General features: G+C 38.0%; 1 protein-coding gene across 1 annotated transcript; it reads left to right on the top strand.

The window, feature by feature from the left end:
- The first annotated feature begins 2,656 nt into the window (after positions 1 to 2,656).
- gas2b (growth arrest-specific 2b) lies at positions 2,657 to 19,615 on the top strand. Its single transcript, XM_011489749.4, has 8 exons — positions 2,657 to 2,863; positions 6,773 to 7,025; positions 7,864 to 7,973; positions 9,671 to 9,818; positions 10,785 to 10,848; positions 12,553 to 13,093; positions 13,190 to 13,297; positions 18,998 to 19,615. Exons 2-8 carry the CDS (start codon positions 6,794 to 6,796, stop codon positions 19,208 to 19,210), a joined length of 1,416 nt encoding a protein of 471 aa, XP_011488051.1. The 5' UTR covers positions 2,657 to 2,863; positions 6,773 to 6,793; the 3' UTR covers positions 19,211 to 19,615.
- The last annotated feature ends 49 nt before the right edge of the window (positions 19,616 to 19,664 follow it).

Raw genomic sequence — 19,664 nt, 5'->3', positions numbered from 1 at the left:
ACAAAATCCTATTATAATGAAGAATTAAACACCTCTGCAAATGCCTTTTTGACAAGAACAGGCTGACTAAAGGTACATTTGATGACACACAAAAATTCATAGTATTCTTTAAGCATTTTTTGCATGACATCTCATTTTCACTCAACTTTGTGCGCTCAAGTAAAAGTCAATATGTTACAGTTAGATACTACAAGTTTTTGCTTTATTATAAAGTAAAAATCAAACATTGCAGTAAAAATTGGAACAATTTGTGAACTCTAGTGAGCTACAAATAAATAAACCTTTATTCCAGCATGAAAGAACTGGTGGAATCTTTAAATTACACACTTCCTACCTTGTGATTGTCTGTGAATTATAAAGTCTTCGGCTTTAATAGTAACTTTTTGCTTGCCTCCTACAACAAGATCAGCACGCTTTCTTCCTCCAGGCAAATATTTGTTGAGAACATGTGGGCAAATAGGATTTTCATACTCAAAACAGATCAAACCCCTTTCAATTTGTGTAAATTCCAGATTTTACCATGTAAAAATATGTTTTACATATTTACATAAAATATGAAGAAGGTTTAAATATGATAAAAATGGAAATTTATTTATATGAACACTTTCTTTAAAAAAAAAGCAATCCTGTATGTATATTCACATACCATATTTTTCCATTTTACAACAGTTTCAAAAACACATCCTATAACATCCTATAAAAAGTGATTAATAATCATAATGAGGCAATATGAATCTATCAACTGCCAACATACAAAGGTGTGCAAAAAAACATGCCAAAAATATTTAATTATCCTCGAAAACACCCATTCTACCTTCAATCTGATCTGCCTTAATCTGACAGAATGATAAAACACTTGTGTGTCTCTAATAAGTGTGTCCCATCTGATCGGCCCCGGGTCCTCTTGACCTAGGGGACCAATTTAAGTGGTACACAGCACATGGTACTCTGTTGAATTATACCCCCCCCCCCCCCCCCCCCCCATCTCATCTATTCACCAGCACCATAGTGGAAGGGGATGACAAGTTGGAGGCGGATTAGAGTTCAGTTGTCTTGGCAACCCAAAACGCCATCTGTCATGTGCCGATCCCCATCGTGTAGCAGAAACATTGTTTTAATTCAATCATATTTTCCCTGCCACAAAGATATAATGGTAAAATCTAAGAAGTCAGGTTAACCAAAAAAAGACAGCTGAAGCTTCTTAGGTTACAAAAACAGAAGACGGACTTACTCCACTTCCCTGCTGTAATCCATAACAAGCTAAGAGTGAGTCTCTGACACCTGAGTGTGCAGTCTGGCTTCATTTTACAATCAAAGCTGCATTCCAGATGCTCTGGGACTATTTATTAACTCTGTGGGTGTTTCTGAGTCATTGTTACATTGAGTTTAATAGGCCTTTAAAACTTCATTAGTATGTCTGCTATACCTGCTCTGAGGCCCATTCATGCAGGAAATGATTCACAACAAATACAGCGTGTGCACAGTCTCCAAATCTTTAGGCTGGATGGAGGCTGCGAGTTAGAGCACATTTAAAGGAAATCTAATCTTATCGGAAAGGGTTTGTGTGTAGGGGGGCAGTGCATGAACACATTGAAGTGCTCATTAATATTCATAATTGCTTGGCTCGGATGAATGTTAACCAGTGGAAATGAGCAGGGGGTCAGATGGGAGGTGAGTTTGAGAAGGACGAGGCGAGATAGACACAGCAACATGAGGGACTAGTCCCCTGGGAGAGGCCGCAAATGAACCAGCAGCCACAGCTGAGACTAGACACACACACATACGCACACACACACAAAGAAGGAAATCCGGTTTATTGTTGCTTCCATCCCCTGCCTGACTTTATGTGACCAAAAACCAGATTATGTCAGTATCATTTTGTTCCATCAGAAAAGTAAAGCCAATAACACATTAAAAGTGTTGGGTTGACACTCATGATGACCAGGGAATGTTTTTGTGGGTAAACAAATACAAAAAGGAAACAAGACATACCAGACTTTGAACAATGACAAAATGTCCAAAGTTAGGAAGTCAGAACAATTGGTGGCTATAAGTGAACCCAGTTTGTTGGTTAATATGTTGAAAAAGCATCAACAAAAATGTAAAATACTGAGCTTTTCTTGCATAATTGTAATCATTCAGTTGACTCACATCATCAAAAGGTTTTACGCTGCACCACAGAATCTAAGTGAATTGAAAGCATCTGAGAAAAATAAGGATTTAAAATCTGCCGGACGTATAGATACAGAACCCTTTGTCCAATATGGTGTAATGAGAAAAAAGACAAGCAACAGTGAGGTTTAGAAATTTTTGCATATGTGTTAATGTAAGTACTGGAAAAATGAACATCAGGTTACCATGGTTTTGTGAGCCTGATTGTGCTTTCTGGATCACTTTGACATAAATCAGTTTAAATTTTTTATTTATTTAAGAAATTATTTGTGTTTTAAACCAAATCCACACTTTTTAAAAGAGTTTGTGTTTACAGCTAAACCCTTCAAGTAAGTTGGCTGTGGTAATACTTACTTTGTGATCAGTCAAGAAGAGATTCTTTACCCTGTTTCATCTTGGACTTCCTGGTTAGGGTCTACTTAATCCTAAACACAAGAAACAGGATTCAGCATTCTTGCTTTCTGTCTGTGTGTGTTTTCCCAAACTCACTTGCTGTAAATTGACACCACACACTTACAGGCGTGCACAGAAGGGTTCACTTTAACTCTGTCTGTGTTAAGTTGTGTACTTACATGTGCCGACCTGGTGGGAGGTTGACATCTGGCTGAGAGGGATGAGTGTCTGTGTGAGAAAAGAGAAGACGCTGTGAAGGTGGTCTTTGGAGGAATCCTGCACTTGCTTTCAGAGTTTGGTGAGTTGAATCTAGTTTTGTCTTCTTAACAGCAAATGTTATTGATCTTCAGCAAAGCTTGATCACAAAATATCTACGAAAAGTTGGTGCGTCAGCTTTCTCTGTTATCACCAGAGTTTGAAAGACACTTATTGAGGGACTGCTAATATGGATTCTCAATAACTTTTTTAAAAAACAAGAAAACAGTTTTGAAAATCTAAAAAATTATGAACTAAAGTTTATTTTTGGATTTGATTCTCTCAGTTGGTGTATTTTCTTAAATGTAGTGACATCTGTTAGCATTTTTCTTACTTATTTTATTTTTTCAGTGTAGAAACATCAGGAAAGGTTTAATTAATCCAAACAAATACAAATTATTTAGAATTACTCTTTCTTTTATATTTAGTTTACTTTAAAGCAATGTTTGGAACTTTTATTTTTACAATATTGGGAGAAAGATTTGTGTTTTATAGGGTTCTGCTAGAGTTCCAGAACACACAGCCCTGTTGTTGCGGCTGCAAAAGCAGCAGCAGCAGGCGATGTACCCCTCCATCCTGTGCTGATGTGGAGTTTATTTAGTCTAGAAGCAACAGAAGAAAAGTCAAGATGTGAGCCCTGTAACAGCTATCACTGAAGCCTCCATCTCAGCTGTCTGCACCGAGCCTCCTGTTGCTCATTTACTACCATGACATGCTATCTTTTCAACCTTATGAAAAGGTCTTTTGAACAGTCGACCAATAGAGGAAAGAAAAAATGTGACTCGCAACAATTAAATCTCCCACAGGTTGTAAAGTTAGCTGTTGCGAGACAGCCTTTTTGGAAATGTCAGTGTTGGAGGTGATCCGAAGACCACATTCACACAAATCATTTATTTACACTCTGATTTGCCCCTCGTGCTTCACACGCATGATTTTTGGTGCCTTGCTCCAACTCATAACCATGATTTATGGTGCGACTTTTCTGATACGTTTGTGCGTGATTCTTTCCTTTCAAGTTAGCAAGCACTGAAATGATAAAGACGCTGGCTTCATGGCTCAATAAACATCTGTAGGAAACTACTGAAGCAGATCCTACTTTGGAAATATGCTATAAAAATAATAATAAATGAGGGGGAATGGCCACAGTGATACATGCACAAACCTGTGTAGGTGTGTGGTGCGCCTTTGGAGCACCAGTGTGTGCTTACAGATGTGGACACTTTTCAGAGAATAAAGGCTGCTACTGTCAGAGAGCTGGGCCTTTGGGTGACCTTTGCCATGCCTTCCCTGAAAAGCCATCTTGTAGCAGAAGTGTGACTATTGCACATGGATGTTTCCTCAGAGACATGCTCTCATGGCCTTCTGGTTAACTTCCAAACTAACCTGAAGCCTGGCATCCTGTGGCTCCCACCTACACCTTGTAAACACATAAAGCAGACCTGTCTTGGGTCTTCGCTGAACCCTGTGAACTCAATTTCTAAACCCTCACACTCATCTCAGAAAAAGATTCTGCCTAATTTCCTCTGTGAGCTTGACACAATCTAACTTTAGAAGAAACAGCCCCAACATTTCTAATAATTATCTGAAGCCTCTGTGTGTGTTGAAAATGCTTAGCCATTGAAAACGGAAAAAAAAAGCATCCAGGAACTTTGGTTTTCTGTCTGGTTTCGACACAAAATGATCATTTCTAAGAACACAAAGAAATGAACCAACCTGGGACAAAAATAAATGCTTACCCCATTTTCTTTCTGACCGCTTTCTTCAGACTGGGTGCACATTGACCTGGGTCAGCTGTAAGTTTGGCACTAACAACCTTCAGGTTTTTCACAAAATCCTCCTGCAAAGAAAGAAAGAAAGAAAAAAAGAAAAGGGTTCGAAAAACATTTCCCTGCCTATCTTGACATGTTGCATGTTCATGCCAGTCATTTTATGGTGGAATCCTGAAGCCACAGAGTATAACAGGTCAGCATTGTGTCTTTTTCTGAAAAGCTGAACAGGTTTTGTGGCAGTTGTGTCAAAAAATAAAAACATCATGAAATCATTTAGGAAAAATTCTAGACGTATGAGATATGCTGAGGCAGTCAGGGAGGAACAGTGCCCAACTAATTTTGGAGTGTTCTCAATTCCCTGAAGACACCAGAAATGTGATTTCTACTTTAAACTAGCTCCTTTACGCCTTTATTATCAAAATTTCAGCATTTATTCATGATCCCCATGAGAGACTTTCTTTGACTATAAGGTTTGAAGTTCAAGTCCTAATTTAAGGGCAAAATTCTTTATTGAGATAACCAAAATCACTTACATAAAAAAAAAATCAACAACTTTTTTTTGCAAACAATTTAGCATCTGCATGTTAAAAGAAAGATTAAACTTAAAGATTAAACCTGGTCAAAATGTTTATAAGATCACATTTTTTTTACTTCACCTATTCCATGGCGAAGGAGAAAAACCTTGGTCAAATAAGCACAACATGCAAACAATCAAGAAAGATAAAACAAATTAAACAACCTTTTGAACTAAATTCTGCAGTGGCATCACTTAAACAATAATTTTTAACTAAAATGTTTTCTTTCCTTTTTTTTCTACCTGTGTACTGTGTACTTAGTCTAAGTTCTTAAAATGAGTCTGAAAAAAACTACAGAAATTAAAAGGTTTTTCTTAAAAACGTTGTTGGTCTTGCTTTTGTAAAAGTAAACAATTTTCCTGCACACAAGCAGTCAACATGAGACCCTAAAGACTAAAAGCTGACACAAAACTCAGCCAAATGATCTGTAGTGTGACTGTATTTATATCTGTAAATACTGATGGTGAAAGAAAATTGAAATATTTACTTTTATGTTCTAACGTGAAATTTTTGCCGTTTCCAGCAAAAGAAAATGTTTTTATGGTTTTGACACTTTTAATAAGGCTTATAATTTTCAAAAACGTCTGTAGTTCAGCATAGCATAGAATCTAATGCTATTGTTATAGTAGTTTTTGAGTCTGCAGGCCTGTTTAAACTTGTTACCTAAATGAAGATCTTTCATTTGGTACAAACTGAGCTGAGGCCTTAATTGCAGCTGAATAAGTCTGAGTGTTACAAACTCTTGGCATGAAACTGCACGGGGGCGGAACTTGATGATGGAGCCCGTTCTGAGAGCAGGTCAAATGAGCTGTGCAAACTCAGGCCAGGAGCTGCACATCCTGCAGTCGCTTTGGTCCCGTTGAGCTCGAGTTTGTTTTGGCTGTGAAAATAAGGCATGTGAATAGAAGCTGGAAACTTGTTTTAACTTGTATTGTTGTTTTTGTTGGTTTCAAACACATCTTATGTTTGTTTTTCTGAGAAATTAACTTCAACGTCTACTGAATGAGTTTTTTCTCAAAAACCACAAGATAATTTTTTTTCCTAGGCGGGACATTTGTGGGTGAGCCGGTTGGAATTTGATGGATGACGGCCAATGTGTTAAGAGTGCTAATTATGACGGCATCTCTTAAAGAAATGTGTAATTCGTTAAATTATTGAAAGTTGGCAAGCCACAGGTTAAAGGTCACTGGCAATTATAATGTTTTGTCTATGTACTATGTAATTGCCAGTTTTCAGTGCCATAAATCTGGATGAGAAGGGCTGTCAGCTCTCAGATTTAAATGTAAACATTAGCACGCTTTGCATGTTCCAGTTCTTCCAATGCTGAGAAAGAAAAACCCCACCTGCTGGAAGGTGTGGGGAGGTGATGAGAACTGTAAAAGAATACAGAAGCAAATGGTCACAAAGATTTTGGATTTCCTTCTTTTTTTTTCACATAAAATGAAGATCATTTTTCTCTGTGTTTAAAAATTCTTACAGATATTATCTGTAAGAATCCAAACACTGTTTTGTAGAGATGGTTTCACAGTTTGTAATATTTTAACACAAATACTAACTGCAAAACTACTTTCAATCAATTGAATGTGCTTTTTGAATTGTCCTCTATAGGGTCATCCAAAGTCCAGCTGAATGGGAAGCATGGACAGTGACTTGGAAACCATGACTCCCAGTCTCGACTGTCCCATCAGTCCAAGTCAAGTAACAGGCTTAGGGATGAACGGTCCTCTTTCCCCCAAGTACAGACACTCAGGACCAGGTCTCTCCAGTCCTCAGGAATATAACCAGTGGCTGCCTTTCCGTCATGATGCCAGCCTCCTGCCCATGAAAGAAGATTTGGCTTTGTGGCTCAACAACATCATGGGTGAGAGATCCTAAAAACATGTTTCTGTAGTTTGCAAAAAGAAAGTGGACTCATTTCTTAAAAAAAAAAAAATCATTCACTGAGGATTTTGTTTTGAAACGGAAAACATCAGTCAGAGTTAAAAATAACACAAAAATCCATTACCTTTGGTTTTCATGACAGCCTTTTTTTTCTTTAAAAAAGACATGAAATAATTATTCAGTTTAAAACATCAGCATTTTACTGTTCTCCAAAACCCCTCCTTATGTGGGGATTTTCTTTTTTTGTTGCTGTTCAGTGAAATAAAAACATACAGTCTGCACATGTCACGACCCATTCACCGATGTCTGCAAAAGAGATTCAGACGTGATGAATTTGTGTCTAATGTCGCAAAAACAAAGTGAAACACATAGCGCATGTTCAAACAAGATGTGGAGCAGCAAGTATTATTTCTGTAGAAGGAAAATGTTGGTATTGTAATACACGCAAAGGCTAAATCCTTTTCTTCAGCTGTTTGAAGGTTTCACAGATGATCTTCAAAAAACTTGTCAGTGATGATCATTGAAAAGCATCATGTTCACTTTAAGAACTTGATCCCCAAACACATTTGCAAAACACTTGAAAAACATAAAACTGTATTAAATTCTAAAAAGAATATGTTATCTGCATTCCAACATCTGTATTGCAAACATTCTAAACAGGCAAAAATGGCATGAAAAGTTTAACTGAAACAGATTTACCACGAAGGAACAGCTTCTGAGTTCCCATTTCTAATGAGCTTTCCTCACCCAAAATGATTTAATGGTAGGAAATGTGATTTTTAAATGTTTGTTTTGCATGTTTGTGGATTCCCCTTCAGGTGTTAACTTGACTGCAGATTGTCTGATGGAGCAGCTGGATAATGGTGTTGTCCTCTGTCAACTGGCAAAGCTCCTCCAAGAGAAGATGACAAACGTCAACACCGCAAAGGTATAGAGCACATGCAATTAGATAAAAGACGATTCAACCATGTAAATTAAAATGATCAGTTGCCATGATTGAATTTTTAAATAGAAACTGATTAAAAATGTATAGTTGCTGGAAAAAATAATACTAACAACATTGTGTAAAAGTTATCATGTATAAGTTGTTTTATTAGCATTAAAATGTGGGTTTTGACCTAAAAAAAAAGGCATGTCCAAGCTGTTTATATTTCAGAAAAAACTGTCCTTTGCTTCAACCGATGATGTCTTTGAGTGATCATCAACAGCCGATCTAGATTTATGAAAATCAAAATAGTGTTACATGGTAACTATTTAATTATTAAAAGCTTGTTTTTCAAAAATAAAGGCAAGATTTAAAAACCCACTTACATAAAAATCAGGTTTGGGTGCTTTGAACATTCTTTTGTGTTATTATTATCACAATAAAGTACATGTATAAAGAAAATTAATCTTAAAATTACACTTCTGAGTGTTTCTTTATTAAAAACGCTGTGAAGCAGGAGCAGATGAAAAAAATGTTGGAAAAAACTTGTACATATGATGTAGAGGCTACTATGGTATTCTGATGCATGCCCTATAGATGATTAAATCCATGTACGTCTTTGTTTTTATCGTCTGAGCTGACATCTGGCTCAAAGCTGTACGGCTGGATAGCTCCAGTATTACTCACTACTTTCTGTTGCACTGATAATGTTAGAATGGGGGAATGAGGGGCTGTAAACTAGTGAGACAGTGTCACAAAGGGATGATGGGAACTAGGAGGGGATTTTCTTCGCACCAACGATTCCGTCCACAGCTTTGTGGTGAATTTCTGATGCCACTCTGCAGCAACTATGTCCTAGAAAACAACCCCATTTTTTTTTACTTTGGTTAAAAATGGCGTAATCATAATTAAGAGGCAACAGGAAATATTTTGACAATAAATCAAAATATCTATTGAGTCTTTAGAAATTTCACTCTTGGAACATCAAGCTGCTGGAATAGAATTTTTAATAACACCCAATGCGGATGCTGCACGTTGACACTGAACCTGTTCCAGAGGCACAAACGTGCCGTGGCTACAAGAGTGAGTTTCCATGGAGATTCTTGAAAGCAGCAGACCCCTGCGATGCAAAAAAAGAAAAAAATCATTGTAGTGGACCATGTTATCTTGTGTTTCTAGGGACCCTACATCCATCAGGGGGTCTTGGATATGTAACCTCTTTGCACAAATCATTAAAAGCATGCAAATAAATAGATTTTGTTTCAAAAACGTTACAGATTTAGGTATAAGAACTATAAATCGAGCTCTTAGTTCAATGTACATTGCTCCGTAAAGAGGGTTCCACAGACTGAGCACTTGTAAAGGTGCTCTATTGAAAATTTGTAAAGAATAGAACTATAAAGTAGGTCAGATCTGAAGCTGTCTGTGGTGCATTAGCTCACTTTCTCCATTCATGTTTCCTTGCACTAAGCCTCATAATGCCACGGATGTCTTTTGAAAAGTTCCTTTTTTTTCTCTTTGCACATAAAACGCTCGGCATAATGGAAGATGTGTCAGTCCTTTTTAATGTGCTCATATTTACGCACAGCTTTGTTTCTAAAGGTTGTTGGTTCTGGCTTATGAACATTAATCCAGTAATGTGTTTTGAATGAGCAGACATTTTTCCAATGTCCCTTTTCTGTATGTGTTCATACAAACAGTCCCAGCCGTTTGTGAGAAGAGTGATCCACTGGAGAGCTGATGCAACATCTGGATCATTTTTTGCACGAGACAACACTGCCAACTTCCTCTACTGGTGTCGAAAGATTGGCGTTGATGAGTCCTACCTTTTTGAGTCTGAGGATTTGGGTGAGATGAGACTGGAGACACTTTTTTTCTTTGTTTCTTTGGAAAACCGAAAACTCACAATGCACATGGTAGACTTCTCATGAAAGAAGTTGCGGTCATTTTTCAAATTGAAATGGATGTGAAAATAAAAGATGGTTACACATGTGCATTTCTTTTTAAAAACAATGCTTTTTAAAATCCTTTTTCCAAGCTTTTTCTATGTTTTTATAATTTATCCTTTCTTTTCTGGGTAATGAATTCACTTTTTGCAGCATGATGACTGTTGTCAGCAGAAAATGCTATTTAAATAAAATACCGGTACAGATTGGATTGAGTTGTGAAGGACATGTGCAGTTCCCCACTGCTTGCAGTATCAGAAGACCTTAAGCCTTCAAGCTGGCATGGCTCTCTGTCATTAAGCTCTTTATGAACATCTTACTGGGCATGTCTAAGCAACGCTGCAGATGCGTGACAAAGATAATGTGCAGGTAAAGCCTCACCCACAATGAATCCTTCCTGCAGGCACAGTAACCTGCTTCTCTTCACCAACGCTGGTCAGCGTCTCTCCACTTATGAGGTGGATCTGATGCAATCGTGAATTTTAAAGGCTCAATTACTCTGATATCTGTTTTAACTGCTTTAAAACGAAGCCATTTTGTTGTTTTTTTATAATTCAAATACAAACATTTCCCTCATCCAAGGTGTCCATTTCCCATACAGATGAAAAGATACCACAACTACATTTATTTATGGCAAAGATTTTCATGCCCTCATGCCTCCAGCTGGAACCCATAGGAATTCCTGTTCATCTTTAAAGATAGAAATGCACAAAGGAGCAGGGATATTTCCAGAAATGTGCTGCCTCTCCCATTTTTCTTTTGTCAAGGGCAGAATTCTATCAGTAGAATCATCTCTCCTTTCATTCAACTGACTTTTGTCTGTTTCTCCACAATTGTTATTTGTTTATTGTGTGTCTGCTGTGCAAAGTCCTCCACAAGCAACCTCGGGAGGTGTGTCTGTGTCTCATGGATGTGGGACGGATTGCTGCCAGGTAAACAGAAATTAGGAACCGGGGCGCCAAGAAGAAATCATTTAAAAAATTGAACCTGCATTTGTTGTGTCTTTATTTATTCTTTGAAACTTTTCCACTTGTCATGACGTTGATGTCAGCAGTGGATTTCAGAAAAGGTCAGATGCATCAAAAGAGCAGAAAATTTGTTTAATGCTTCAATTAGGAAAGTCTCTTAATGAGGCCAATTATTTCAGAGGTGAGAGGAAAGACAGCTTTATTACGTTAGTGTGCAATAGGCACTGAGAACAAATAGTTTTAATAAAAAATAATAAAAACCTCAATGTTGTTACTCGATACAGTAAAAGGCAATATTCACAGTTCAGTTTATGAGACGGAGCTGCTGTAATTCATGTGAAAAGGTAACATTCTCATCTGTGGGGAGACAACTGTTGATAGATAAGTAAGTAAGCATGTATTTCTTTATCTAAATAGCACAGAGAGAGACTCGCAAACACGCAACGTGCAGAACATCACTTCTGCCGGTAACAGTTTCATGAAAAGCTTTGCTCTTTTTTATTAGACAAGCTCAGACCATCATCCTTAAAATCCCACTCTGATAATTTTTTGATCTATTGTAAAAGTGTTCCCAGTGGTCCTTTAATTATATTTATGTCATTTTTAGCCCAAATTAAAAGAACTGTCATTTTCTAGGACATAGTGTTTGCAAAGCGACAAAAGTTTGTTAGAAATTTGCCTCTGAGTTGTGGTGCGGGACCATTGGCACAGTGTAAGCCTGCCCCTATTTCCCGTCATCCATTTGTTTACACTCTCTTCTGCTAGCTACTGATTCACAACGGTTTGAATAAAAAAATGCAGAGAAATGCAATTTTGAGCCTAATTTGTCCTCCATCATCAGAAAAATGCCACAAGAACGTGTTAAAAGCACAGACAACACAATTTTCACTCGAGTGGGTCTTTAAAGATGATTTAAAACAAAACAAAGCTAAACCAGTTCACCAAATGAGTGCAAGACAGCATGTTACACAGCACAGGCTTGTATGAATCCTTTCACTTTACTGTAAAACAGACAAACTTTCCAACAGAAATAAATTTACTTAAATTTGGGTTTGATACATATATTTTCCCCCCCTGTTTTTAGGTTTATCATTCCTGTCAACTTCAGTGCATAAGCTCACAACAGGATCAGGGTCATTAATTGACAGTTAACAACCATTGACTGTATGGGAGAACTGGACAGAGTGACCCCTTCCCCTTGCGTTCCAAACAGCAAGTACCCACTGGGTACATTTTTTCCGTTTTGCAAATTATTCAAGTTATAAACTGACCAATCAAATGCCTCAATAAAAGTGTGGTCTCACATGCAACATTCAAAAAGTTTGATTGTGGCCTTTCCCCATGCTCACTCCTGATAGAAATATAGTAATATAGAAATGTTGACTCAGACTGACTCGGACCAATCACTGCTCACTGATGTCATCTGGTTCCAACATGGTGACATCTGTATCGCAAGAAATGGCCTTTTAATTCATGTAATTGGAACTGAAAATACAACATTTTCTGTGAGTGAGGTCAAGAAAAATGGACTGAGTTAATGTACACAACCCACAACTTACCTGTCTTAAGTATACACCTGTCATCTCATGAAACTGTATAATTAATAAAACCTTTAATTCTTAAAGTTTTTGTCAGAACAGCTCAATTTGAATTCAACTTCTCCTGCAGGTATGGTGTGGAGCCCCCAGGTCTGGTGAAGTTGGAAAGAGAGATAGAAAGAGAAGAGGAAGGATGCTTCTCTCCATCATCCCCTCACACATTTTTCCCATCCACCTGTTTTTATTCACCATCTCAGTCCTCGCTGCCTCTAACCCCCTCGCCTTCTCCTCCTCTCACTGCTCCCCTCGCTCAGAGTCTGCCTGAAGCCATCCCTGCCTCTGATCTTCCATCAGCCACCACAAACCCAGCGCTTACGTGTTCATCCCCACCTGACCCCTTCCTCTCAGCCTCTAACCCGTGTCCAAATGCAGCCCCCACACAAACACCTTTGTTCTCCTCGTCCTGTGCCTCTGACACATCTGCTTCATCTCTGCTGTCTGAGCCTTCGCCAGACCAAACTCTGGTCTCTGCTGACAAAGCCTGCCCCACAACAGCAGACAAACGCACCCCTTCAGTCACTATTGCCTCCCCACCTGCAACACCCAGTTCACGTTCATTCAACAAATCTTCAGGCAGGAGAAGCTCAGGCACCAGCATTTTGGATGACATTGTTAGTACTTTGTTTCCACTGAAACGATCTTCTAAATTATTGACGATATCTGGAACATTTGCATCCAACCAATCCTGTCTGTTGAATTTCTTTCAGGTTAGAGGCATCATAGAAAACCCCCCCTGCAGCTGCCCCACACGCTTTTCTGTTGAAAAGCAGCCAAAAGGCAGCTACCGTGTCGGGGATAAAGTTCTGTATATACGGGTGAGAATCTTCTGTCATGACGAAAGCCTATTTCCTCTTTTATGGACATTTCCTGTTCTCCATCATTTCCTTACTTGCACAACGCCTGACTGGATGTCTGCAAAAAGCAAAACATTACTCATACCAAACATCATGAATTAGTCAAACAAAATACACAACTTTTTGTCATCCAGCATTTAGGGACTTCAAATAAGCTGTTGATTTTGATGTCAAAGTAAAACAAAAACAACTTTTTTTGTCTTAAATCTATCAGAAATCACGGAGATGTGCATTGTGGCGTCACATCAGAGCCACAAATCACAGATTGCAAAAGAATTTGATCCATAACCAAAGTGCGTCACGGATTCTATAACATCTAATAATGCGTAAAGTAGAAGGACCTTATGGCTATTAATCACCAGTTGAGTCAGCTACAAGTGCAGAACACCAGTGTGACTGATTTGCAATTACTTTGTGCAACTCATCGTCCTTTGGTTGTGCTCCACCACTATGTGTCTGTATGGAGTCAGAAGGACCAGGAGGCAAGGTTGCTTGGCAACCAATGGTCAGGATAAGACTGTGCTGACAATGATTGTATTCAGGACATAAACCTTCATCAAAGAGTACCAACCCAGAGGACAAACAAACACGTCTCTCTGTGGATGATTCTGCAAAGGCGTGACCCTGGTGTGCTTTTTAGATGGCAGCTCAGTTGGGAATAAAATTCCAACCAAAGAGAGGGAATAAGTTTTAGACATATTTCAAGGTAAAATTCTTCTCCGAAAGCAGAAAAAAAAGCAATATGTAGTGAAGCTAGCTAGTGCAACTGCTGCTAGATAGGAATATATTTAAAAATAAATAAATGAAGTATTTTGGATAGAAGCTAAAGAAATTTAAAGCCCAAAGTTAACCTTTTGATGCCTGAATTTATTTCAAGCAATAAAATTTTTTTTTTTAAAGTTTTTGCTTTTAAATATTTTCCACACGGAAGGGTGTATGTATGTCAGATGCAAGGTGCAGCGAACTATAAGTCACATTAGGCTAGACAAAAGAATCAGAGATCAGTCTGTCTGTCATTCAGAATTGAATAACTGTGTTCATGTGTTCATGGTAACTGACATGCCACACGTTAGTCACGATAGAAGCGTTAGCCATGGCAGAGTTTTCACAATACCCGTAATTCCCAACATTGTTTGCAACATGTACAAAAACAAACGCTAAAACAACCGTTACTGTGGCTATGCTGACTACCAACCTTGTCTGACAAAACATAGTCTGACCCCACCACACGTTAGCCGCTTGTTTGCAACTCATAAAAACAGACAAAATGTCAAAACATTTTGTGAAGAAACTGGATTTTCTAGAAAGGACTGTATTTGTGTTAGTTCGTAACCCCGTCAGTTTCTTACTCACAGAAATAATGAATAACGACTCAGAGACAGTTACTTATCTTTTGTAGATTTACTCCGCACAAAGACCACAGATTTGTACGCAGGGTTACAGACAGATGAACAAGATGCATTCAAAGTCTGAACAAAGGGGTTCAGCAAAAGGCCTGGCATATATACCTTGCATTTGCATATTCAGAACCTCATTCGATGGATCATGGTGTGAAAAACACACCCACAGACTGTTGCAGGCTAGATACTCGAAGGTCAGAGCACCTAAAGTGTCAGATCCTTTGCAGACATTTGCCAGAACGCATACACCAGAACACACAAAGATGAAAAAGGGAGGATGTTAAAGGAATGTTGCAAGACAATAGTCTTGGTTGTGCTCTGTCTGGAGTGTAATATAATTTTGAGATGATAATACATTGTAAATCAAGGTTAAGCCATTAATGTAATAAAAGGTAAAAGTTAGTTTAACAAAATGAAAAAGGGAGTTTCTAACTATTCTGTTTCTAATCATTCCTAACACATTTAAATATCGTAACGCCAATAAACATGATTATTTTATATATAAGGCACTGCGACTTATAAAATGCACTATCGCTTTTAAAAAAAAAAGTAGCTAAAATTACTTAGCTAAAAGTAGCTAAGTAGCAAAATTTAAGAGCAAAAGTGATGTGATGCTTATCTGCACCAACAGGCATCAAGGGAATACATTTGTAATAAAAAACATGACTTTTCAATTGAATGTAGCTGTTAAAGCCCCCTATTTAGATTAACAAAAAAATGTTTTATTGCACTTCCATAAAATACTGACCTGTTCTTTAAAGCCCCACTCCAATGAAAATCATGCTTTTGGTGTTTTTAACATGTTCTTGTAGCATTTTTCCCATGATGGAGTACATATATAAAGAAATGTAATCTTAAAGTAGTATTTCTGAGTATTTCTTTATTCAAATTGTTCTGAATAAAGAGAAGACGAACATTTTGAACTACTGCTGCAGTTTAGAAACTATGTCCCAGAAAACGACACAGGTTTTTTTTATTTTGACTGAAAAATGGCATTCATCTGTAAAGGTGACTGAGAATGAATCAAAATAGGATTGGAGTGGGACATTAAACAGCTGTACAGTCTGAGCACCAACTGACTAAAATAGAAATTGAATTTACTGCCCTTTCAAACATTTTAACTTGTGAAAAGTTTTTCTTTTTTTGTAACATCTCAAGTTTTCTTTATTTCCTGTCTGTTTGTGCTCTGAATCTCCATTAAGCCTTGCAAATACAATGTCTTTGTAAAGCATTGTCCAGCTGTCAGTTTCTCAACAACAATTACTAGTTTGTAGACACAACTTCCGCTCCTTTTTCCTTTTCTCCTGATTGCTGACAAGCAAGCAGCCTTCAACTGTTTAAACAGTGTGATGCTGCTCGTCGAGCTTCACGGCACCCATCACCTTCCAGCTCACAGATGTCTGCATTTGTGCAGGGAAATGCACCCTAAACCTCAATTACCATATACCACGGCAGCCCCTGTGCTGCTCCTAGGAGAGCGTTTCCCTCCATGTGTACAGACCTTTTTAAAGAGCAGATACTATTGATTACCAGGACAAAGTCATTAGCGAGGGGTTTAATCAGACAGCTTGTTAATGAGCGGCTGAGCATGACTGCCCCTCCTCTCGTGTAAACTTTACACTCGACCAACCCCAGCTTCCTCAACCCCCACCCACCCACTTCCTCTCTATTCCCTCTGGAGGCTATTCAATCATTCTGGAGCTGGAGAGCTTTGCCATTCTTTGGGGTTGTAAAGAGAGGAAGGCTTTCCTTTTTCTCTCTGCCCAATTAGGCTCTCCTCTAGCTTTGTGGCAGGATGTGCTCTGGCTGTGAGAGTGAAAGGAAAATATGTCCAAACATTTGACAAAATTATACAAACTCTCTTGGTTCTCATCATCTTTCTCTCAGCACGATGTAAGTTGAGTAATACTACAATTTTTTTAATGATATGATCCAATTACATTAAGTTAAAACCCTTTTTTCTGTGGCTTCCAACCTTTACCATATAATATTCTGAAAAGATTAAAATCTTTCATTTGACGTAAAACATCAAATGATAGCAAATTGACAAAGCAACAAGACAAAGAAATGAAATATGATTAAAGGAATCACTTCAGAAAGAGATCAAGAGAAAGCAACTCAGAAAACCTTTTGCCTAAACATTCATATTAAAACGAACACTTTAAGATGAAAAGTCTTTAGTTTGGTCCATTTGCTGTTTTTTTATCTTAACCACTTGCCTTTTAATGATTCAAGTATGCGTAAAGCCTCTTCTGTTCCCAAATTTAGCATCACCTTCAAAGCAAAAACTTAAAAAAAAAAATCTTTATTTTATTAGAATGCATTTCTGGAACGGGGCTATTCTGCCGTTTCATTTATTTTCTATTTTTTTATTTTACAAAAGTAAAATGCAACAATAGATTTTATTGCATCATACATTTTATTTTTTTACTTGAATAGTTTTACTTTAAAAAAAAAAAATCAGCTTTCTTTTTTTTTTACCATTTGTCCTACACATGGGATTGCCAATTTTTTAAATAAACATTTTTACTTTTTTCTCCCTTTGTATACGAATTCCTGAATATTACACCTGGTATCAAGATCAAACTGTTACAGTACACTTTTTTTCTACTCTTGTTTGATAACTACGTTTTACACTTACCTAAAAAATGTAGTTTTTGAAGTAATATTACACTTAATTGACAGACTTTGAGGATTTTATTAGAAAAAAATACTAAGATCAGAAGAAAATAGTCCAAAGAAAGACAAAATTCATGTTACAGCCTCATGAACGCTACAGCTCTCATTTTTACTTGTTTTGTAAAGAATATATATATATAAATTTTACTTAATTTTTCTATTTTCAGACCCCATTGATTTGGGCAGAACCTTAAGATGAGGATGTGGCTAAAGCCTGCCTCCTATTGGTACATCTGTGAATGACTCCTCATGCATCTTTCAATAGAATCAATGAAGCTGCCAAGGACGGACACATGGGAATCCAGACGGTCGGGCTGCAGACGAAGCACACTTTGTACAGAGTCCTTTAAAGAGGAGGGGGGAGAACAGACAGAAATAAAGAGTCTCTGCCCAACAAAGGATCCACATTTAACTTAAATAAATTATATATTTTTTTCTTAAAAGATCATTTTACTTTGCAGGCATATGTGAGTCAGTTGTGGAAAAGTTCAAATTTATATTGAGGCTACAAAAGGAAAGTTAAATGTCAATGCATAAATAGTCTAGTCTGTTCTTTATGCAAATATTCGCCTCTAAAAATTTAAAAGAAATTTGAGACTAAATACAGGAAAACAACTGAGTAGTTTCTTCCCTTTTCTAAGCATTATAAATTAACAAACATTGATAAGAAAGATGATTTTTATGAATGACTGTAGGTCTGATTTATGCCGCTCCCACATTTGACAGCAGAGGGGTTTATCCAGAATGTCAGATTTGACCCCTGTCAGCCTCAACATTTTAATCTGCAGACTGACAGCTCAGGTGACCCCTTTGACCCCTTCCTTTGTAGCTGCAGGGGTCACCTGTCGGCACATGCACGCCTGTGCTCACACCACTGATATATCCCTTTTATTTATTTTTTTTCTCTTTCGCCTATATGGCACGTGCCTATTATCACATTCCTAATGGTTGTCTAATGAAGGGTTTATAGGTGATAAGGCGGGAGGGGGTTGGGCTGCCTCAGACAGAACAATGGATGGCTTTGCAAGGCCTCCTGGGAATGTTAATGTCTTCTGGGAGGTGAGGGTCCATACTAAACTCATCTCAATTTCTTCCCCCCTTCTTTTTTCCTGTCGCTCTGCAGGCTTCATATAGTGGCAGTTGTTGCCATGGCAGCAGATTTTATTCAGCGATAAGGACAGGTGTCCTTTGGTGCATTGATTCATGTACAACTGGCCTCAGTGAAAACTACTGGTTTCTGAACACCATGTATTGGTGGTTTAATTCAAAACAGTGCTTATTATGTGGACGTCGTTGCAGACCTGCCTGCCTTTGTGCGTCACTGCGTGTGCCCATGCATGCTTTAAGGTGGATTAGGGTAGCATGTGTGCTCAGCTGGTGACATGAGGCGCAGTTTCATTCGGTTTAATGAGATTTTGACAAAGCTGTCCCAGAGATCATTTCTTTTCATGACACGTGCACAAAAAAAGCTTGTAAATATTAAAGTCAAGCTGAAGGAGAAAGGTTTGAGCGGTATATGAGCACCACAGAGCATTCCTGATCAGGTTTTCACTGCTTTGATTTTTTTTGTTTTTTTTTGCAGATGCTAAACGAGCGTCACGTGATGGTGCGTGTTGGTGGAGGATGGGAGACCTTCATGGGTTACCTGCAGAAGCATGACCCTTGCAGAGGTGGAGGTGGGTCGGCGGGCAGACCTGAGGTCAGGGTTTTTCGGGAAAAAGCCAAACCACCCAGCCTGAACTTCTCACCTGACAACTACATGGTGGTTGGCGCCCATTTCCGTGGCAAAAAGTAGACTGCTTCTTGCTCCAGGCAGCGCTAACTTGATTGATATTTCAATTTGTGAGTTATACCCGTTTTGCTATAATGCAAAATAGAACTTTATTTACTGATGAGGCTCACATATTACCTGTAGCAGTTTGTCACAAAAGCTTCCCAACAGCATTTGACAAGTTGCAGATAATTTGTGGACAAACAAACATTCTCTGCTGCAGTCATGTAAGGCTGTTTGTGACCGATAAAAAAAAGGTAAGAATTTTAATCATGTCATTTAGACGTGTAAAACAGTGATGACAGTCGAAAATTGTGCTTTTTTTGTTACTTTCATATGTTTTACATAGTTTTCTGAGTTTAAAGCATCAGTAATAAAGTGTACTGCTGTAGTGCATTTTCTGAAATAAACAGCCAAGTATTTTTCTTATCCTGCATTGTTTGTGCTTATTAGTTTTTGGATACCTATCTTTATGGAC

Source organism: Oryzias latipes, chromosome 3 (assembly GCF_053564925.1).
Source record: "Oryzias latipes strain Hd-rR chromosome 3, Olatipes_Hd-rR_3.1".
Lineage (NCBI taxonomy): Eukaryota > Metazoa > Chordata > Actinopteri > Beloniformes > Adrianichthyidae > Oryzias > Oryzias latipes.
Note: the sequence above shows the minus strand (reverse complement) of the source record. Positions and strands in the feature narration are given on the sequence as shown.

Excerpts from the sequence above, each read along its gene's own strand:
- gas2b (XM_011489749.4), top strand. The coding sequence starts at position 6,794 with ATGGGAAGCATGGACAGTGACTTGGAAACCATGACTCCCAGTCTCGAC. Across the intron at positions 9,819-10,784 it reads TTTTGAGTCTGAGGATTTGG|TCCTCCACAAGCAACCTCGG; the intron begins GTGAGATGAGAC and ends TGCTGTGCAAAG. Across the intron at positions 13,298-18,997 it reads ATAAAGTTCTGTATATACGG|ATGCTAAACGAGCGTCACGT; the intron begins GTGAGAATCTTC and ends TTTTTTTTGCAG.